This window comes from Ostrinia furnacalis, unplaced genomic scaffold, assembly GCF_004193835.3.
Source record: "Ostrinia furnacalis isolate ACB-3 unplaced genomic scaffold, ASM419383v2 OfSCF1456, whole genome shotgun sequence".
NCBI classification, from domain to species: Eukaryota; Metazoa; Arthropoda; class Insecta; order Lepidoptera; family Crambidae; genus Ostrinia; species Ostrinia furnacalis.
In genome coordinates, this window is record NW_021131695.1 from 191,349 (window position 1) to 210,687 (window position 19,339).

Consider the following 19,339-nt stretch of genomic DNA (forward strand, 5'->3'; position numbering starts at 1 on the left):
CATTCATTAAATACTCTTATGTGCAGTTGCTCGGGCACTCAGGGCACGACATCATGTGCTTCATCGACTGGGGAACAAAACCACACTTGCATAGGGTTGCCAACTTTTCTTTCAAAATATAAAGTATATTAGAGGTCGGAGAAGGAAAACAGACAGTATTAAAAAAAAAACAAACAGTATAGCTCTACAACGCGTACTTAAATGTGGTGTTGGGCATTTACTTTTAAAAATATCTATGGATACTAGTGATGCTAGCTGAAAACAGTATTTTGTATACTTTATTTTTGTTCAACAGTAAAAAGTATAATTTAGTGAAAAACAGTATAATACTGTTCAAAACAGTATAGTTGGCAACCCTACACTTGCACCGCATTAGTTATGATGAAAGGTTTTAAACGGTTTTGTTTTGGGGAGTGAGATTCTGTAAATTATGGTGACAATAACCCAACTAGTAGGCCTAAGATGCGCGCCGTTATAACTTTTATCGACGTCAAAATGTATGGGCAAAATCGATAAAATTGCGTGATAACCGCTTATCGCGGCGCGCATCTTAGGCCTATAAACCGCTGGACTTTGTGGTCAATCCACTCTTGACACATAGGCAATAAAAACAGACACAATATGAAAAAAAAAAGTTGGTCCCCAAATCCCATTCAGTGAAGCCTAAAACATACAATAATTTCATGCAATACACTTTCATTAGGAGACTGTACCTAGTGTAAGTGTTACTTATTAGAAAAGCGGTAACAAAATAAAAATTGTGTCACGACTTATTCAATCCATTAGTACTTTCTTTTCTAGTATTGTTTTGTATGTTGCCAAGTAAATTATCGTTATATTGATAGCGATGCAAGTAACTGTGCCCGATAGTATGCTATTGTTTCTTTTATGTAATAGCATTATTATGTAACACATGAATTGATCCAAGTTAAGCATTAATTATGGTATCGAGAGTGTTGCTATACTGAACAGTATGCAAGCTTAAACCATTTGTTATATGCAAAAGTACCAGAGGTTGCGGTAAGAAGCCGCAAAATTCTTAACCTTCTTTCTTTTATAATGCCCATAAAGATATTTTTCCTAAAACAGTCTTCATTCGTTTTGAACCTACCTAAAATGTAGTACCAATAACTCCTCAGCTGCAGACACTTTCCAAAGAATGTGTAAAGATATGTAAATAACTGTCGTCAACACTCCATTTTCACTGTTTCTTTAAGTCATTGACTTTACTTTCCAAAATTTCGCCAGCCTTAAGATTACAGCCAGGTTGTCATAAGTAACCTATGACTTGTCACTTTACAAGACTACAGTCAAGTGGTCAACCGAATAACGGCTATTTGTGAGACAAACTATATTTTCAGACATTGCCTACCTAAGAATGGCGTGGCAATTACACTAATAAGCGAATAGTGTCTTTATCCTTATGTAGTCCGTCAATTCTTCAGGCTATACATTTTTAATGCAAAATTACACTTATTACAATGGGGATGTTGCCTGGGTCAAAAAGCAAGAGTTTTAATTAGTCCGTCAGTTAACTTATCAAAAAATACTCTACTCGTATTTTTCACTTTTTCAAACGAATGAAAATTTAAAGAGATAAAGCGCCCCAAAGTTCATAAGAAGAGGCCCGTGACGTCAACGCTTGCTTAAAAATGCCGCACGTTGTGACGTCGTGCGCAACTTCAACGCACCATAACTATGTAATTATTTGTTAGATTGACAAATAAAATTATACGTGTCCAATATTTTTTGATATTATACATTACGGACTAAAAAAATTTTTTTAGGCAACTAGCCTATTACAAAAGATGCTACATACCATGTGTATTATCCCCCGTACGTGATGTCGCTTCACCCACAAGCGTTAACCATTGATTGAGCAAACAAGATTTAATTTTTAGGGTTCCGTACCTCAAAAGGAAAAAACGGAACCCTTAATAGGATCACTTTGTTGTCCGTCCGTCCTTCTGTCAAGACCCTTTTTCTCAGGAACGCGTGGAGGTATGAAGCTGAAATTTATATCAATTACTCAGGTCTACTGTCCCTTGAAGCTGTGAAAAAATCAAACTTCTAAGCCAACGCAATCAAAAGATACAGCCGTTTATGCCGCAAATTTTCGACACTTGCAAGTAGGGTTTGCTCCCGGGAAATCCCGGTACTCATTTTTCCCGGGAATTCCCGATAATCTAATCCTTTATCTAGTTCCGGTACTGACGATGCAATTCCCGAGACTTTCGATACTTTCGGGACTTCAATAATTTATTTTTTAATAACAATTTTTTGACTAGATGCCATCATCTTTTTACGTACACACTATCAACAAATTAAAAAGTATCCTTTTAAGACTGATTGTTTTAACTGATTGTACTTAGGTACTAACTACTTATTATTTCTTATAATACCGTGTTTTTTTATAAACCTAATTTAGTTAATTTATGTTTTGTCCCTAACTCTTGTCGCTGCCAGTATTTGACATTGATAGAAAGTGAGAAAACATATTTTAAATAACCATTCACGTGGGTACCGAAATTCCCGAATTTCCCGGTTTTCCCGGTACTGGCTTAGACCTGGTACCGGTAATTCAGTAACACTCCTTAGTACCGGGACTTGCAACCCCTACTTGCAAGGGAATCAAAACCTACAGGGTGCTTCCCGTGAACTCAGAATCTTGAAATTTGGTACGAAGCAACGTCTTATAGCATAGATAAAGGAAAAATTANCCGGTTTTTTCTTTTGTTTTGACCTTATAACAAGGCAATAAAGTTCAAAATATGTATACTATTTCTTATTGAGGGTTAAGGATATTTCCCTCGCACGAGTGTCCGGCACGTGTATAACCCACGTGTAGTGTAATCAGCGACTCGACAACGGTGAATGCTCCGCAAACAATACATCTGATTGGATTTATTGTTACGAAATAAAATAAAACTTGACGTGATACGGCCACTGCAATTGATAAAAGACTGAAAAAACCATTTTAATTTATTCAGCACTAGTTTATTCATCATTCAACGCAACAATCATATAAACTGGTAATGCAGCAGATGACAACACAGTCATCTAAAAATATTCACGTTTATTTTATATCCAGGTAGTTAGTTAAAATTTTGATCAAGATAAAAAAAATCAAACAAATAAAAGGATTAGATTTCTAAAGAAAATATTCTCGATTTAAAAAAATATCGATTTCGGTTTAAAGAAGTTCCTCATTAAATAGAACTGTCTAAATCACCTTCTTACGCTGAATGGACCATAAATACTGTAGCATCTTCATGTAGTGATAATATTTGTTATATTGTGACATGTATGTGCTTTTAACTGTACATAATGCAAAGCAATACGCAATAAAAAATAAAAATGTTATCTATGCAAAAAGTTAAAAGCTGAATTTAAATAAAAAATACACAAACCAAACAAACTGCCAGAGTATCGTGTCACGTCTATTGACATTGCAGATAAGTATCTAAAAACACTTTCGTTTATTCTCGCCTTTTTTTAAGTACGCTACTTATTATGCGAAGCATTATGCCTGGAGGCAACGTTCGTTTGTTTATTTTGACTTATTGATTTAATAAAATAAAAAAAACACTTCACAATCGATAAATTGCATTTGGCTACTTGCAATTAATGCATGCAATTTTTTTACAATCTGTCATTCACGTATTGATAAATCGGTTTAAATTAATGAAAGTAAAATGTCTGTGTTAGTGGGGCAATATACTAATAAGCCAATGTCAATCAGACGGAGGGGGCGTGGTCTAGTATACTGATAGGTAGCACTAGCCACTTAGGTGCTTCATGCAACTGAACCTAGATTTTTAAATGTCATTGCTGAATAGTAGTGACGTTTTCAAATGCAATGCGGCATTGTAGAACGTGTCATTTACGGTTTACCTTGATAAAAAACATAATAATAAGCACTGTGCCTACCTTGTTACAAAAATGTTAAATGCGCAATAAACTGGAAATAAACTGGATAAAAATTACACTTAAAAAACTTGCTAAATGTTTAGCAAGTTTATAATAAGGAGACTGGACTGCTGCAGGCAGCAGCAGTGTGTACTTTTGTAAAAGCTATAAAAAACCTAGTTTTAAATTCTATTTTCCCTTGCAGGTGTCAGCGGTGTCAGCGTTATCAACATCGTCGTGTGGATCGCGGGAGTCTGTAGCGGTGGGAGCGGGCGAGGTGCGGCGACGGTTAGCGGACGCTACGGCCGCTCCGCCGCCCAACGCTTTCAAGCACGACCCGGCTGATCCATCGGCCACCGCTCTGAAGGTACGCACTCTTATCTATCTCCCTCTATCTCATTTCCCCTATTTTTTCTTTCCCTTTCTATCCCTATCTATTGAACATCGTCGTGTGGATCGAGGAAGTCTGTAGCGGTGGGAGCGGGCGAGGTGCGGCGACGGTTAGCGGACGCTACGGCCGCGCCGCCGCCCAACGCTTTCAAACGCGACCCGGCTGATCCATCGGCCACCGCTCTGAAGGTATTTACACGTTCTTTCTTCCCTACACACACTCTCTCTCACGAGCTGGCTGAACCCTTGTTACTGCTCTGAAGATACACGCTTTCTCTCTCTCTCTCAATTTATTAAACATCTTCCTGTGGATCTCAAGAGTCTGTAGCGGTGGGTACGGATTAAGTGCGGCGACGGCTAGCGATCGCTTTCAAACACGACCCGGCTGATCCGTCGCCCACCGCCTTTCAGGTACACACTCTATCTCCTTCTCTCTCCCCCTTCCCCTCCCTTTCTCTCTCTTATTGAACATCGTCGTGCGGATCGCGGGAGTCTGTAGCGGTGGGAGCGGGCGAGGTGCGGAGACGGTTAGCGGACGCTACGGCCGCGCCGCCGCCCAACGCTTTCAAGCACGACCCGGCTGATCCATCGGCCACCGCTTTGAAGGTATTTACACGTTCTTCCTTCCCCTCACTCTGTCTCTCTCACGAGCTGACTGATCCCTTGTTACTGCTCTAAAGATACACGCTTTCTCTCTCTCTCTCAATTTATTAAACATCTTCGTGTAGATCTCAAGAGTCTGTAGCGGTGGGTACGGATTAAGTGCGGCGACGGCTAGCGATCGCTTTCAAACACGACCCGGCTGATCCGTCGGCCACCGCCTTGCAGGTACACACTCTATCTCCTTCTCTCTCCCCCTTCCCCTCCCTTTCTCTCTCTTATTGAACATCGTCGTGCGGATCGCGGGAGTCTGTAGCGGTGGGAGCGGGCGAAGTGCGGCGACGGTTAGCGGACGCCACGGCCGCACCGCCGCCCAACGCTTTCAAACACGACCCAGCTGATCCATCGGCCACTGCTCTGAAGGTACTTACACGTTCTTCCTTCCCCTCACTCTGTCTCTCTCACGAGCTGACTGATTCCTCGTTACTGCTCTGAAGATACACGCTTTCTCTCTCTCTCTCAATTTATTAAACATCTTCCTGTGGATCTCAAGAGTCTGTAGCGGTGTATGCGGATTAAGTGCGGCGACGGCTAGCGAACGCTTTCAAACACGGCTGATCCATCGGCCACCGCTTTGAAGGTACGCACTCATATCTGTCTCCCTCTTTCTCTTTCCCCGCTTGTTTCTTTCCCTCTCTCGCTTCCCCCCTTTCTCTTTCCCTCACTATTGATTATCTTCGTGTGGGTCGTGTGGGCGGCGACTACGGTTTCAAATACGACCCGGCTGATTCCTCGGCCGCCGCTCTGAAGGTACTATCTATATGGCAACAGTGTTAACTTACCCATTGCCGGTCATGTCATCTCTTTCTATCGCAAAGAATCACCATTTGATGAGAGCGAGAGCAAAAACGGAAATGGATAGTTAACAGTGTGGCCGTGTGTACACACTCTATCTGTCATCCTCTATCTCTTTCCTCCCTCTATCTTTATCTCCTTCTCGCTTTTTCATTCTAATTTCGCTGTTGACAAAAGACTGGAGTACGTGTCGGTAAACAAATACTGAAATACTGCTCAATCAATGAGGGTTTTCGCGTATGAAAGATCCGCTAGATGGCGGGACGTGGATTTGGGGTCTGACTGCTGCGTGATTGGTGGATTTTCACATATCTGTCAATGTCATGTCAAAAATAACCAATCATGCGGCATTTGGACCTTGCGTCTACGTCTTGCCATCTGGCGGATTTTTCATACGCGAAAACCCCTCATTGAGGCACATGCTCTCTGTCTCTTTCCATCTTTTTCTCCCTCCCCCACCCTTTCATTATCTACAGTGTTAGTAGCTCACTAATATCACTAAACATTACCCAGCCGAAAGGCTCTTTTAACATCACTGTTATTCACTGTATCTCTTTGCGTAGATATGAGGTTAAAGGTACCGTTCAATCGTTATCATTATCATACTCGCTGTGACTATACTATTCTCACTACTGTCAAGATGCATAAGAACAAAAACTCATTCAGTAACTCTTCACGCAGTGACGTCACTAATGGTAGGGCCATTGATAAGAGACTGTCGCTAGTAGGAACAAGTGTGGGAAGTCTGGCGGATGCCGACGCTCAATGTAATCGAGCGTGACCCGGGTGACCTTTGCCACGGGTCTAAACGCAAGTAGGTAGTGACGTCACTTAGGTTAGGACTTGATGTCTAGCTTTTGGTCTTTCGAGTAAAAAATAAGATGGATGGTATAGTCAGCGTTAAATAATTACACCCAAATTGACCAAAAAACAAAGACGTGTTGCGAACTTTCAGGCTATTTTGTTGTCACTGACTATTTGATGCTTACTGTACTTGCCTACGTCTTACAGCAAAGAAATTCTGACGTTTTCAGCCGTTACTGTCAAGATAATCTCAAGTTTTTATCCTTATCATACTGACTGATGTCATTACTTTTGGATCTTGACGTATAACATGACGAGTTCGTCGTCCTTTCAGTTGACCTTGTCTGCTCTTAAATTCAAAAGATATTTTTGTTAAATTGTTGTTATTTGTAAATGTATTTGCGCCCCTGTTGTCGCGCATTATACTGTCGATCACAAATATGTATGCACATGATGTCATATGCTTCAACTCTTCGAACAAAAAATATTTTGCTTCAGACTATAACATAAATTTTAATTATATTTTATGTTATAAAACCCCTTGTCATATTGTAAACGGTCATTGGCGTCCCAAGTAAGTCGCGTGTGTTGGGACTGGCAGTAAAAGCGATTCATTGTAATACTAAATAAATACATTTTATAGGTTCTTAGGATATTAATGTTATAAGATATAATTTAAGTCTTAAATTGTGTTTAAGCACTATAGTTGTACGCTAAACAGTTCAAGGTAAACAAGTACGTTCGAGTTAGCTCATAAAAAGAACGCCATTAGTGAATATCGAAGTCATATAATTTAGACTTGTAAAACGATTAATTTAGATGTAATCGCTGACGATGATGCAGTTAATTGGATGATAACACGTAAACTGAAAATCAATTCATGAAATTGAGCCATATTTGATAGTAATTTAGTAAGAAACCAGTTTACTTGATATAAGATATTGATTGTTGATATAAGAGGATGTTAGAATTAGGTCGTTTCTTATGTTTGGCACATAAATTATCTCATTTGTAATTAAGTCAATATGTTAAATGCCGGGATTTGTAACCCAATAAAAATCTATGGAAATATTGGAGGCAATATTAGGTATTTTATGTAAATTTTTGGAGGAAGTGCTGGATGATGCCATATGAAAGTGACTAATATTATTATTTTGCTTTAAAAATAAATTCCAACACCAGTAAATTAACTCTCAACTACCGACCCGCCCCGGCTTCGCACGGTTGCAATGGAATTTCTCGGCTTTTCTATAATATGTAGTTTTATACCTATAAACGTTCCTCTTGAGTCACTATCTATTAAAAAAACCGCATTAAAATCTGTTGCGTAGTTCTAAAGATCTAAGCATACATAGGGACAGACAGTGGAAAGCGACTTTGTGATTATTTGAATATCCAAATAAACAAAATCCTCTTTTACAGGAATCCTGGGAAAGCAAACTAGCTCGGATGCGGTCTTCGTCCCCCTACGGCGCCTTAGCCGGTTGGAGGCTACTGGGCTGCATCGTCAAAGTGGGAGATGACTTAAGACAAGAGATGCTAGCGGCCCAGCTGTTAAGGAGGCTTCAAGCTGTGTGGGTCGCCGAGAGGGTGCCTTTGAAGCTGCACCCTTATGAGATCATCTGCTTGGACAAGGAGTCTGGATTGATACAGCCGGTGAGTGGTTTCTAATGTTTTTAAAGTGTATATTTATGCCCCTGAAAGAGTGTCTTTGAAACTGGACCCTTATGAGATCCCCTGCTTGGATAAGAAGTCGGGATTGATACAGTCGGTAAGTGGTACAATAGGTTTGTGCATCAGTTTGAGCTTGACAACAAGCCCCAATACGAGTTGGAGGCTACTGGGCTGCATCGTCAAGTGGGCGACGACCTCAGACAAGAGATGCTAGCAGCCCAGCTTTTAAGGAGGCTACAAGCCGTGTGGGTCGCCGAGAGAGTGCCTTTGAAGCTGCACCCTTATGAGATCATCTGCTTGGACAAGGAGTCAGGACTGATACAGCCGGTGAGTGGTTTCTAATGTTTTTAAAGTGTATATTTATGCCCCTGAAAGAGTGTTTTTGAAACTGGACCCTTATGAGTTCACCTACTTGGATGAGGAGTCGGGATTGATACAGTCGCTAAGTGGTACAATAGGTTTGTGCATCAGTTTGAGCTTGACAACAAGCCCCAATACGAGTTGGAGGCTACTGGGCTGCATCGTCAAAGTGAGAGACGACCTCAGACAAGAGATGCTAGCAGCCCAGCTGTTAAGGAGGCTACAGGCTGTGTGGGTCGCCGAGAGGGTGCCTATGAAGCTGCATCCTTATGAGATCATCTGCTTGGACAAGGAGTCTGGATTGATACAGCCGGTGAATGGTTTACTGTCGTTTATAAATCATATTTATGCCAGCTGTTAAGGAGACTACAGGCTTTTTTTGTGTTTGTTCGTTCCAACCGAATTCCTTCCACTACTGCACATAAGCCTCACCCATTGATTTCCACAAGGACCGGCTCTGCACAGCTCGTATCCAGGTGCTTCCCGCGACTTCACCAGATCGTATGAGTGGGAGGCCACCACTATCTGGCTATAAGTTCTACGAGCTATATGCCCCGCCCACTGCCACTTAAGTTTGGCAAATCTACGGGCTCGCTCGCTCGCTCGCTTCAGCCGAAAGACGTCCACTGCTGGACAAAGGCCTCCCCCAAGGATTTCCACAAAGACCGGTCCTGCGCCGCTTGCATCCAGGTACTTCCCGCGACCTTCACCAGATCGTCGGTCCACCTAGTGGGAGGCCTGCCCACGCTACGTCTTCCAGCTCGTGGCCGCCACTCAAGAACTTTCCTGCCCCAGCGGCCATCAGCTCTTCGAGCTATGTGCCCCGCCCACTGCCACTTGATTTTAGCGATTCTGCGGGCTATGTCAGTCACTCTGGTTCTCCTACGGATCTCCTCATTTCTGATTCGATCACGCAGGGAAACTCCGAGCATAGCACGCTCCATCGCTCTTTGGGTGACCTTGAGCCTTCTTATGAGGCCCATAGTAAGCGACCACGTCTCAGAGCCATACACCATCACTGGCAACACACACTGGTCAAACACTTTTGACTTGAGACACTGCGGTATTTCGGACGTGAGAATTTCGCGAAGCTTCCCGAACGCTGCCCAGCCGAGTTGGATTCGACGATTAACCTCTTTCTCGAAGTTGGACCTACCTAACTGGACTGTTTGTCCCAGGTATACATAATTGTCAACAACTTCGAGTATAGTGTCTCCAACCTTCAGAGGAGTGGGTATAACACGGGCATTTGACATAATTTTTGTCTTGTCCATGTTCATTTTAAGACCCACTTGTTGAGAGGCTCTACTGAGGCCATCGAGCATTGTGTTTAGGTCCTCCACGGTCTCAGCCATGACTACGATATCGTCCGCGAAACGAAGGTGGGTGATATACTCGCCGTTGATATTTATGCCGAATCCGCTCCAGTCCAGAAGCTTGAAAACATCTTCCAGGGCGGTGGTGAACAGTTTCGGAGATATGACATCTCCCTGTCTCACCCCTCGCTGCAACTGGATAGGTTTCGAGTTCTGATCCTGGAGGCGGACCGACATCTACGGGCTATCTCGGCTATTTTATTTCTCCTACGGATCTTTGTAGAGTAACTCCAAGATTTTTCATCATCATCATCATCATCATCATCATCATCATTTCAGCCATAGGACGTCCACTGCTGAACATAGGCCTCCCCTAATTCTTTCCACGTTGATCGACTGGTAGCGGCCTGCGTCCAGCGCTTCCCTGCTACCTTTACGATGTCGTCGGTCCACCTTGTAGGTGGATTGCCAAGATTTTTATGTAGGTTAAATGTCAAGTACCTGTTGCTAATTATTCCCTTTTCCCCACAGGTTTTAAACTCAGTATCGCTGCACCAGATCAAGAAACAGTCGGGCAAATCTCTTCGGGCGTGGTTGGAGTTAGAACATGGGCCTCCCAACAGTGAAGGCTTTTTACGAGCGCAGAACAACTTCGTAGAATCCGCGGCTGCGTATGCGCTGACGAGCTACCTACTACAGCTTAAAGACAGGTAATAGACTTAATAGATGTGCTAATTTGGGTCTAACACCACCACTGCAACTGACTATAGCCAGTATCTAGTTTGGCCTCCAATGAAACCCAGCAAATTCTTCTTCTTATCGTGTCGACAATAAACCTACACAGTGTCAACTCAAAACTCCGCTACAAGAGTGGCGTTGTCAGCAGCCCAACTAATAAAGGTTGAGTAGTCACCTATCTAATACACACCGCAAACTACAGACTTAGTCCCCTGATCGGGTCGGCTTCAAATTTGTATGAGGAAACAGGCCGATACCAAATCGCTGTGATGTGCGCACTTCCATGCATTAGAGATGGGTTATACTAGGTAAATTTGATAATAGGTGCACCTATTCCTAGTATTTATTTATACTCGATCCAAATACCTATTCCACCTAGTACGTAGTAATTTAGCATACTTGACGCGACTAGTGCGGACTAATACGCGTAATACGACTTTAAAATACATATTTTTTTAAAGATACAACCGTAGTATGAATAATAATAATAAATAATTTATTTCAGACTTTCATCCATAGTTTGTTAGTAGGGATTAGTAACAATTTTTCCTTATATTATGTTAGTTGAGTTAGTGCACATTACTTTTAGTTTTCATTTTATTTGGCCCATAGATAATTGTATCCAATGTGTTTGGATAGGACAGTCAGGACGTGCAATAATTGTCCTCAGAATGCTGTTGTTGCTGACCCTTATGCGGCGTAGCAGCGACGAGGCTTTTTTACGCATTATCGCATGGAACCCGTCTGTCCGTGCGTCCGCGAACATTCCCGAGGCGCTGCAGAACCGCGGCAGCCTCAACAGCATTCTGAAGGCGTTGTTGTACTGCACGCGTAGCGCGCTGTAGGCTCGACGCGTATAACTCACCCACAGACCACTCGAGTAAAAGGACTGACAAAAAGCCTTGAAAAGGGTAATCTTGACCTCCCCCGTACATCGAGCGAACCTGCGTGCAAGCATATTGCTTCTTACCGCCAGCGCCCTACGCTCTCTCTCAATGTCCTCATCATCACTTAAATTTGCAGTGACTATATGCCCAAGATATTTAAATTTTTCAACATTTTTCAATATCGAACCATTCAGAGTTATTGGCGGCACATAACCTGGCGCACGCTTTCCCGCTTTAAATACAAGGATTTCACTTTTTTTGGCGTTGTACACCAAGCCATGGGCCGCCGCATACGTCTCACAGATAGAAACCAATTTTCTTAACCCACCAATAGAAGGGCTCAGCAGCACCATGTCATCAGCGTAGCTTAGGTTATTTACACACTGTCCGTCTATGTAACAGCCAATATGGATGCCACTGAGCTCCCCAATCAGCTGGTCAATGTAGAGGTTAAAAAGGGTAGGCGAGCTTAACCCACCCTGCCTCACTCCGCATTGAAGGGTATACTCATCTGAGAGTGCACCAGCCCACCTCACCTGGTTTTTTTGATGTTTATACCAAAATCTAAATAATTTAGTACAGTCTGCCGGCATACCAGCTCTCCCCAGTTTCTCCCATAGTAGGCCATAGTCTACCAGGTCGAAGGCTTTAGATAAGTCTAGGAAGCACGCATACACCGGCGTTTTCCTCTTTGTATAGTACTTGACAGTGTGCTTAAGGCTGAAAATGGCGCTTTCTGTGGACACACCTGGTTTAAAACCAAATTGCGCATCGCGAAGTTCCACATACTTTGCGAGACAGCCGTTAAGCAAACCGTCAAGTATCTTTGCAGCAGTGGTAGCAAGCGATATGGGCCGGTAATTACACTTGTCAGATGCGTCCCCCGTCTTATTTTTAACTATGGGTACTACAATTGTACGCATTAATGCTTCCGGCAAATAGGCATGTCCCAGACTAAAACCAAAAATCATTGCGAGTATACGTGGTAGGTGTACCCCAGCATATTTAAAATGTTCTATACTGAGGCCATCGTGTCCGGGAGACTTCCCTTTTGTCATTTTTGCAATAACTTTGGCTATGTCTCTCGCCGAAAACTTAACCGATCTCCGAGACACGACGCCCTCAGCGCCCCCACCACAGCCCCGCGCAGATTCCAACGGTGACTTCACGGTAAAATGATCTTTAAAGATGTTTGCAATAGCCTTGAGATCATGTTCACTCTCTACGCTCACCGGGACACTTGGTTTCACGTTTAATTTATTTGTGTTTTTCCAAAATTTTCCAAAATGTTTTCCCGATAGGTCCGAGGCTAGAGCATCCATTCTTATCTGATCTTGTCTGTTTTGACACCATTTTAGTTTATTTTTAAAACATTTTCTACTATAATGCAATTTGAAATTGAATAATAATTCCCCCCTTCATACTTCAACAGGCTTAGGACTGTCAACTTAAAAGTTGGCGTATTTAAAAGATATCAATTTCATAAAAATATTTACATGAATATGGTTTGACTACGTTTGTGTGCGTTTGCTTCGTCGCGCTCAAATTTGTTTGGTCAGACAGAGACGGAGTGAATCTCTACGTTCGCACATAAGCTTAGCGAGAAATACTAAGTGCGCGTAATACACGACTACGGATTACGCAATTATAACCTCTATTACTTTAATGATAGGGTCGGAAATCGTGTAATTTATAAAATACTAGGTGGATCAAGTATTTAAAAAATTGGAATAGGTGCCGCCTAGTACTGTAAAATACCTAGTGTGTGGATCTGTTCTAGTAAATACGTCTCATCTCTACCATGCATGTTCATACTGATTAACAGTCGGTAAATACGGTAAACCTAATACCTACTACAGCTTAAAGACAGGTAATTACTAGAGATGCTAATTAGGGTTTAATACCATCACCACTACTGACTATAGCCAAAAACTACAGTTTAGCCTTCAATGAAATCTTCAATTATGGTTGAGTAATCACCTATTAACCTTACACACGCCGCAGACTACAAACTTTTACTCGCCTGATCAACCGATATCATATCGGTGCAATGTGCACAGTCGCTAAATACGGTAAACCTAATTAGATATTAAGAAAAATAAAAAGAATCAAATCGCCATTTATAAAAATTGAATCAGGAAAAATTGCTTGTGATTTCTATTTAAGTCCAAATACCAGTTTTTATGCAGAGTGCAAATTAAGGTGTGTAAAAATAATTATAAAAAGAACCGCCTTTCGTCTAATTATTTCGCCAATAATGAAGAGACTCGAGTTATAAAAAAGGTGATTTCACATAAGAAATTTTCATTCGTCGTTGGGGCTTGTCGTGAGCGGACGCATACTTGAATATTCTGACACCATTTATTAAAAAATAGACCTTATATACAGCGCGTTAAGTAGTTATTCGCTTGGCTAGTGTATTGGNGGAAGAGAAAAAAAAATTGTTAAATGTTCACTTATTTTCTAACTTCTACAGTCTTATTTCTAAAGGCTGGGTTTCACCGCCAAGCTTTGACCTTGACTATGACGATGACCGTGTTTTTGTATGGAGTTTGAGAGATTTTTGGCGGCTGTCAGGGTTTGGGGTGAGATGGTGTAACCCGGCCCAAGTTGTCATACAGAAGAGCAGTCTCATTCTAACACAAGTTTTACAAACTTAAAAGGATGAGACTCACAATATCATTGTTAAGACTTTTATCGATAAATAAATAATTTTGAATTTTTGAATTTTGAATTCCTCAGGCACTGACTGAGTTAAGCGCTAGACCTATAGTCTACCCCTTTGAAGTCGAACCTTAACTTCGAACTCCTCCTATGTTCTTCTGATTAATTTCATTGCGGGTCCAATGACAGTTTAACTTTCCTCCGGGACAAACTTGACCTTCACTGGTTGGGTTTTTATTGGCGGTCAAGCTGTAGATCCTGGCTACACAGGAGTTGCAGTGGTGGGAAAGAGAGGTGGGAATAGTCCTGTAACTAGTAACAACATAGTGTGCAAGTAGTCGTGTAATTGACGATGTCTATTCCGTTTCTAGTTTTCTTGGTATTTGCGTTTTGTTTCGCGTGTTTGTATTCGATAAGTAGAACAGTAGCGTAATAAGAAAATAGGTTAAGAGCGAGCCAAACTTGGGAACTGTGGGTTCCGTGTTCTTATTAGTCTCATGAAGGTTCTTCTTACTAAATGAATTTATGAAGATTTTTTAAAAAGAAAGTTAGCCATCTGCATGTAAGTAATTACTACGGAAAATATCGTGAGAAGTTCCTCGTAAAGTTTCAACATGATGTTCTTCAATGATTTAACTTAAATGGTATTATTATTTAGTACGGATGACGTCAGCAGCATCTTATACACATTATATGACTGTATACTGTTCACAGTTGTACCACAAACACAATACATAACTATGACTTAATTTTAACATCATTGTTGTTTAGACGTAACCAAACATCAACATGTTAAGCAATCAATCCCTAGAAGTGCATTAACTCATCGGACTACATTGTTGTTGGATAATAACACTTATTACAATTGAACAAGACACATAGTGTTAAGTTTGACGCGCTCTCCAGTGACATTATCGTATTCTTGCTTAAGTTAAGCAAATCGAACGCACAGCGTCGGATAGAGCTCTGTGATTGGTTCGTGTGTCACCATGTGCGTCCACGCGCACTGTGAGACCTCATAGTAATGTTTGTGAATACGGGCATAAATTTGTTGGATACGCACTTAATACCTACAACTGGACAAGATTTCACGGTGTTAGACTTGAGTTGCTCTTCTGTAGTGACGTTATCTATGCCATCAACCATTACAATCGCATTGGGCATACTTAGTTTCTATAACAAGATGTCATTTTAAAGTTCTCTGCATTCGTTACACTTGAGGTCATGAAGTTGTTACTTCGTTCGTTTCATCGAAATGACGTCCACTGCTGGACAAAGCCCTACATTTCTACAACGACCGGTCGGTTGTTAGTACACTTTATTATTTACTGGGACTCCAAAGCATTGTTTTTGCGACTTCAATTCTCACTGAGGGTATAAATTTTAATGTAATGTAACGTTAATACCAATTTTGTTGATCTGCTTAGTTTAAGTGGACTAGGTTTAGGTCTTAGATGCAAAAGCGATTTGTTTTGTTTTCTTTATGTATTTGATATTCATTGGTGGACTTTTGGAATGTCAGTTTATTGTCCTCAAATACAAATAAAAATGTATTAATGTAGTTAGGTAATGTTATGTAGATAGATGCCAGAAGCTATATGATTCGTTCATTCGTCTTACGAGTATATGCCACATTATTTGTATGAACCTTTTCAGACCTTACTCGTCTATTTTTAGACATATTACTTCGCAATATCTTTCTAATCAGCTGTCCATTTCATTCAACGCACTGTAAAACCTTATTTTCCAAATGATATGGTTCAAATTCGAATAATACATACGACCATTGCCACAATGGTAGCAATTAAAGCTCGCATTCGCTACATACATTTTATTGCTTTGTCCGTCTGTCTGGCGAAAGTCGATTATTTATACAATGCGGCTTCCTATCTGAAATAATGATTGACTCGTATAATTTTTTTGTGCAATACGTAATAACGTGTATTATTGTATTTATATGAAAGTCGTAATACAAATGCTTGCTTATGAAAGTTGAGCAATCATTTTTCACATGTGATAGAAGTAGAGATCAGTTCTGACTTTGCATATTATGTATTTTAATTAAAAACAGAAATTAAGGTGTGTAACTAGGCTTTTTTCCATGTCTGTATTATGCTATGTTAAAATAGGAAAACATTATTATACCAATAAGCTTTAAACAAGCTATCTCTGATTGACAACATTTTGGAAAAAGCGAATACAAAAAGAACTACATACAAGAAACCCGTTTATAAAAGATTCCAGAAGTAATTGTATTATTTAATTGTGACACCTTATTATGTCTAAAAAATTCTCTTTCGTCGTTGGGGCTTGTTGTGAGCGGACGCATACTTGAATATTCTGACACCATTTATTAAAAAATAGACCTTATATACAGCGCGTTAAGTAGTTATTCGCTTGGCTAGTGTATTGGTAAATTGTATAAACAAAACTATGAAGTATTTCCTAAAGAAACGGAAGTAGTCGGTATCATTACATACTTGCATTCAATAATCAAGGTTAAATTACAATATTAAATAAAACTATTATTATCAGATCTATACATGTTGTAAAATATATAAATATAATAATGAATTATATAAGTAGGCTTACACAAAGTACAGTGTGTCCTAACACTCTCTTTAAATGATGCTTTACAAGTTTAACAGAGCTTTCCCATAACCCGCCCCAATGAGCTGAATGAGGAATTATAAACCGCCATTCAATACCTTCTGAAATTACATAATTTGAAACTTGTTCAAAATCGTTCTTAAACATGTTGAATAACTCATGAAGCTCATTTTTTGCCCCATGAAAAGTAGTACCATTATCACTGAATATTTTAGCACAATAAATGAATCTACGCAATGCATTTAGAAATTCCTTAGTAGTGAGATTCGACACTAGTTCGATATGAATAGCTTTAGTACTCAAGCACACAAAAAGGCAAATATAACCTTTAGTTATAATAGGTTTCCTTATACGAGCAACTTTGACAGACAGCGGTCCAGCAAAATCTATGCCTGTGAACAGAAAGGGTCGAGAAGGAGTAATACGACATTTGGGTAGGTCAGCCATTATTTGTGAAGCAGTTTCTGCCTTAAACCTGTAACAACGTACACACTTGTGTATGAAATTATACACATTCGTCGTTGGGGCTTGTCGTGAGCGGACGCATACTTGAATATTCTGACACCATTTATTAAAGAATAGACCTTATATACAGCGCGTTAAGTAGTTATTCGCTTGACTAGTGTATTGGTATCTGTGCATTAACCGCCAGTGTACAGTGCGTGAGTGAGATAACATACGGAGTTATTGCGGTGCTAGAACGAGACAACCACACCACAATGCAGCGATCACCACAACACAAATTTGCATCAAACCCCGATTTACAGACTTCAGCTAAGTCTGATTTGATGGTTGATGACCTGAATATTAACTTACGCAAAAGGAGGGAACATATATTAGACGGCGAGATCCTGAACATCGTTGAAACCAGCCTAAATGAGCAACTTAACACCTGGAAGCAAAGCTTGGATGCCACGATCACAGAAACCATAAAAAACGCCGTGAGTGTTGCGCTGGAGACGGAGATGAGTAAATTATCAGCCAATATTAATCAGACAATGCAAAATTTCGCTATACGCATGGATGAATTCCAGGAATCGGTAGATTATGCGAACAATAGACAGGATCTGTTTGAAAAACGTTTGAAAGAAGTAGAGGTTGTCACCGCAGCTGGTAGCACCGTTCATAGTCAGATTACAACACTCGAAAATAAAATAGATCAGCTGGAGCAGCAAGCCAGACAGTTTAACATTGAAATCGCAAACCTGCCAGAAAAAAATGGCGAAAACCTGATGACACTGCTAAGTAAAATTGGTACAGTTATTAAGCACCCGATCAACCAGGCTGACATTTTATCTGCCCACCGTGTTCCACATGTTGACAAAAAGAATCCCCGCCCAAGGAATGTTATTGTAAAACTATCTTCCAAAATATTACGGAACAATATTCTAACCTCGGCGAGGGCGACTAAAGGATTAACTTCCGATATGTTGATGATGGCGGGCAGCACGCGTACGATTTATATCAACGAACATCTAACGCCTAAAAATAAGGCCCTCTTTCGTCAAAGTCGAGAAGCCGCAAAAAAAAATAATTATAAATACGTCTGGGTCAGACATGGTACTGTCCTTGTCCGCCAAACAGACACATCACCTATCTATGCAGTGCGTTCTGAGGATGATATTGACAAAATCAAAATCAAAACCAGTTCCTGAAAATAAGTTGAGGTGTTGTGACTATTTTTCCTATGATGCTGATGCAGGTAGTGTAAAACTTAAAATAAAAATCTATTATGTTTACCTGTTATGCAATCAATTATTGTGGTATAATAAGCTAGGTAATATTAAAAGTTTGGCATGATTTACTACTATAGATAACTATATAAAATTATATAAGCTGATTATTTTGAGCTGTATAAAATTATTGTGCTATAAGCTAAGTAACATCAAAAGTTTGGTATTATTTACTACTATAAATAAGTATACAGGGTGTAAAAAAAACTATCACGAAGACTGAAACTACGCATTCTGTACACCCAACCAAGTAATATTACAAAATATTATTGGTGGGAAATATTTTTTATTTTTATGATTAAAAAAAATACAATATTCCGCAGCCCGCAATGTATAGCGCGCCACGCAACGCAATGACCGTGCCTATGTGTGTGTGAGTGTATTGGCACAGTATTGGAGCGTACTAGGGATATTCCGATACTAATAAATACGAGTAGGTACTCGATACTTTTGATTCGATACCAAGTATTTATTGTATCGAATCAATTTTGCGATACATAATCGGTATCGAAACAAAAATACTTGGTATCGAATCGAATCAGCAAAACAACCGAAAACAATAAAAAAAAACCGAGAACGCATCATACAGAACTGAAAGAGTAAAAACAGTCAGCTAATCAGCTTTAATCGGTTACCGAGTTACTAGAGCCCGAGCCGAAAGCGAGAGAAGGAGACACCCGCACCCGCCCGCAAATCATCTCGCCATTCCGCCATTGTGAAAGTGTTAAGTCACTATTTACAAGTAATTTTATTAATTGTAATCATCAAATTCATCGGTTTATTCCAATGTTATCATGGC

General features: G+C 40.4%; 2 protein-coding genes across 6 annotated transcripts in view; both read left to right on the top strand.

Moving 5' to 3' along the window:
- fwd (phosphatidylinositol 4-kinase beta fwd) overlaps nt 1–19,339 on the top strand; it is a 58,528-nt gene that overhangs the window by 30,885 nt on the left and 8,304 nt on the right. For 3 of the 5 annotated variants that reach the window (XM_028304548.1, XM_028304549.1, XM_028304552.1), the window contains 3 exons: nt 4,115–4,276; nt 7,981–8,214; nt 10,440–10,618. In XM_028304548.1, coding sequence (XP_028160349.1) covers nt 4,115–4,276; nt 7,981–8,214; nt 10,440–10,618 — 575 coding nt within the window. Of the gene's footprint in view, nt 1–4,114; nt 4,277–4,373; nt 4,489–7,980; nt 8,215–10,439; nt 10,619–19,339 lie in introns of all 5 variants that reach the window. The other 2 variants (XM_028304550.1, XM_028304551.1) reach the window with 2 other exon arrangements.
- Nucleotides 17,352–18,474, top strand: LOC114352812 (uncharacterized). Its single transcript, XM_028304554.1, has one exon. The coding sequence runs from the start codon at nt 17,527–17,529 to the stop codon at nt 18,460–18,462; it is 936 nt and encodes a 311-aa protein (XP_028160355.1). The 5' UTR covers nt 17,352–17,526; the 3' UTR covers nt 18,463–18,474.

What these genes read in the sequence shown, in the direction of transcription:
- LOC114352812 (XM_028304554.1), top strand. Translation starts at nt 17,527, where the DNA reads ATGCAGCGATCACCACAACACAAATTTGCATCAAACCCCGATTTACAG.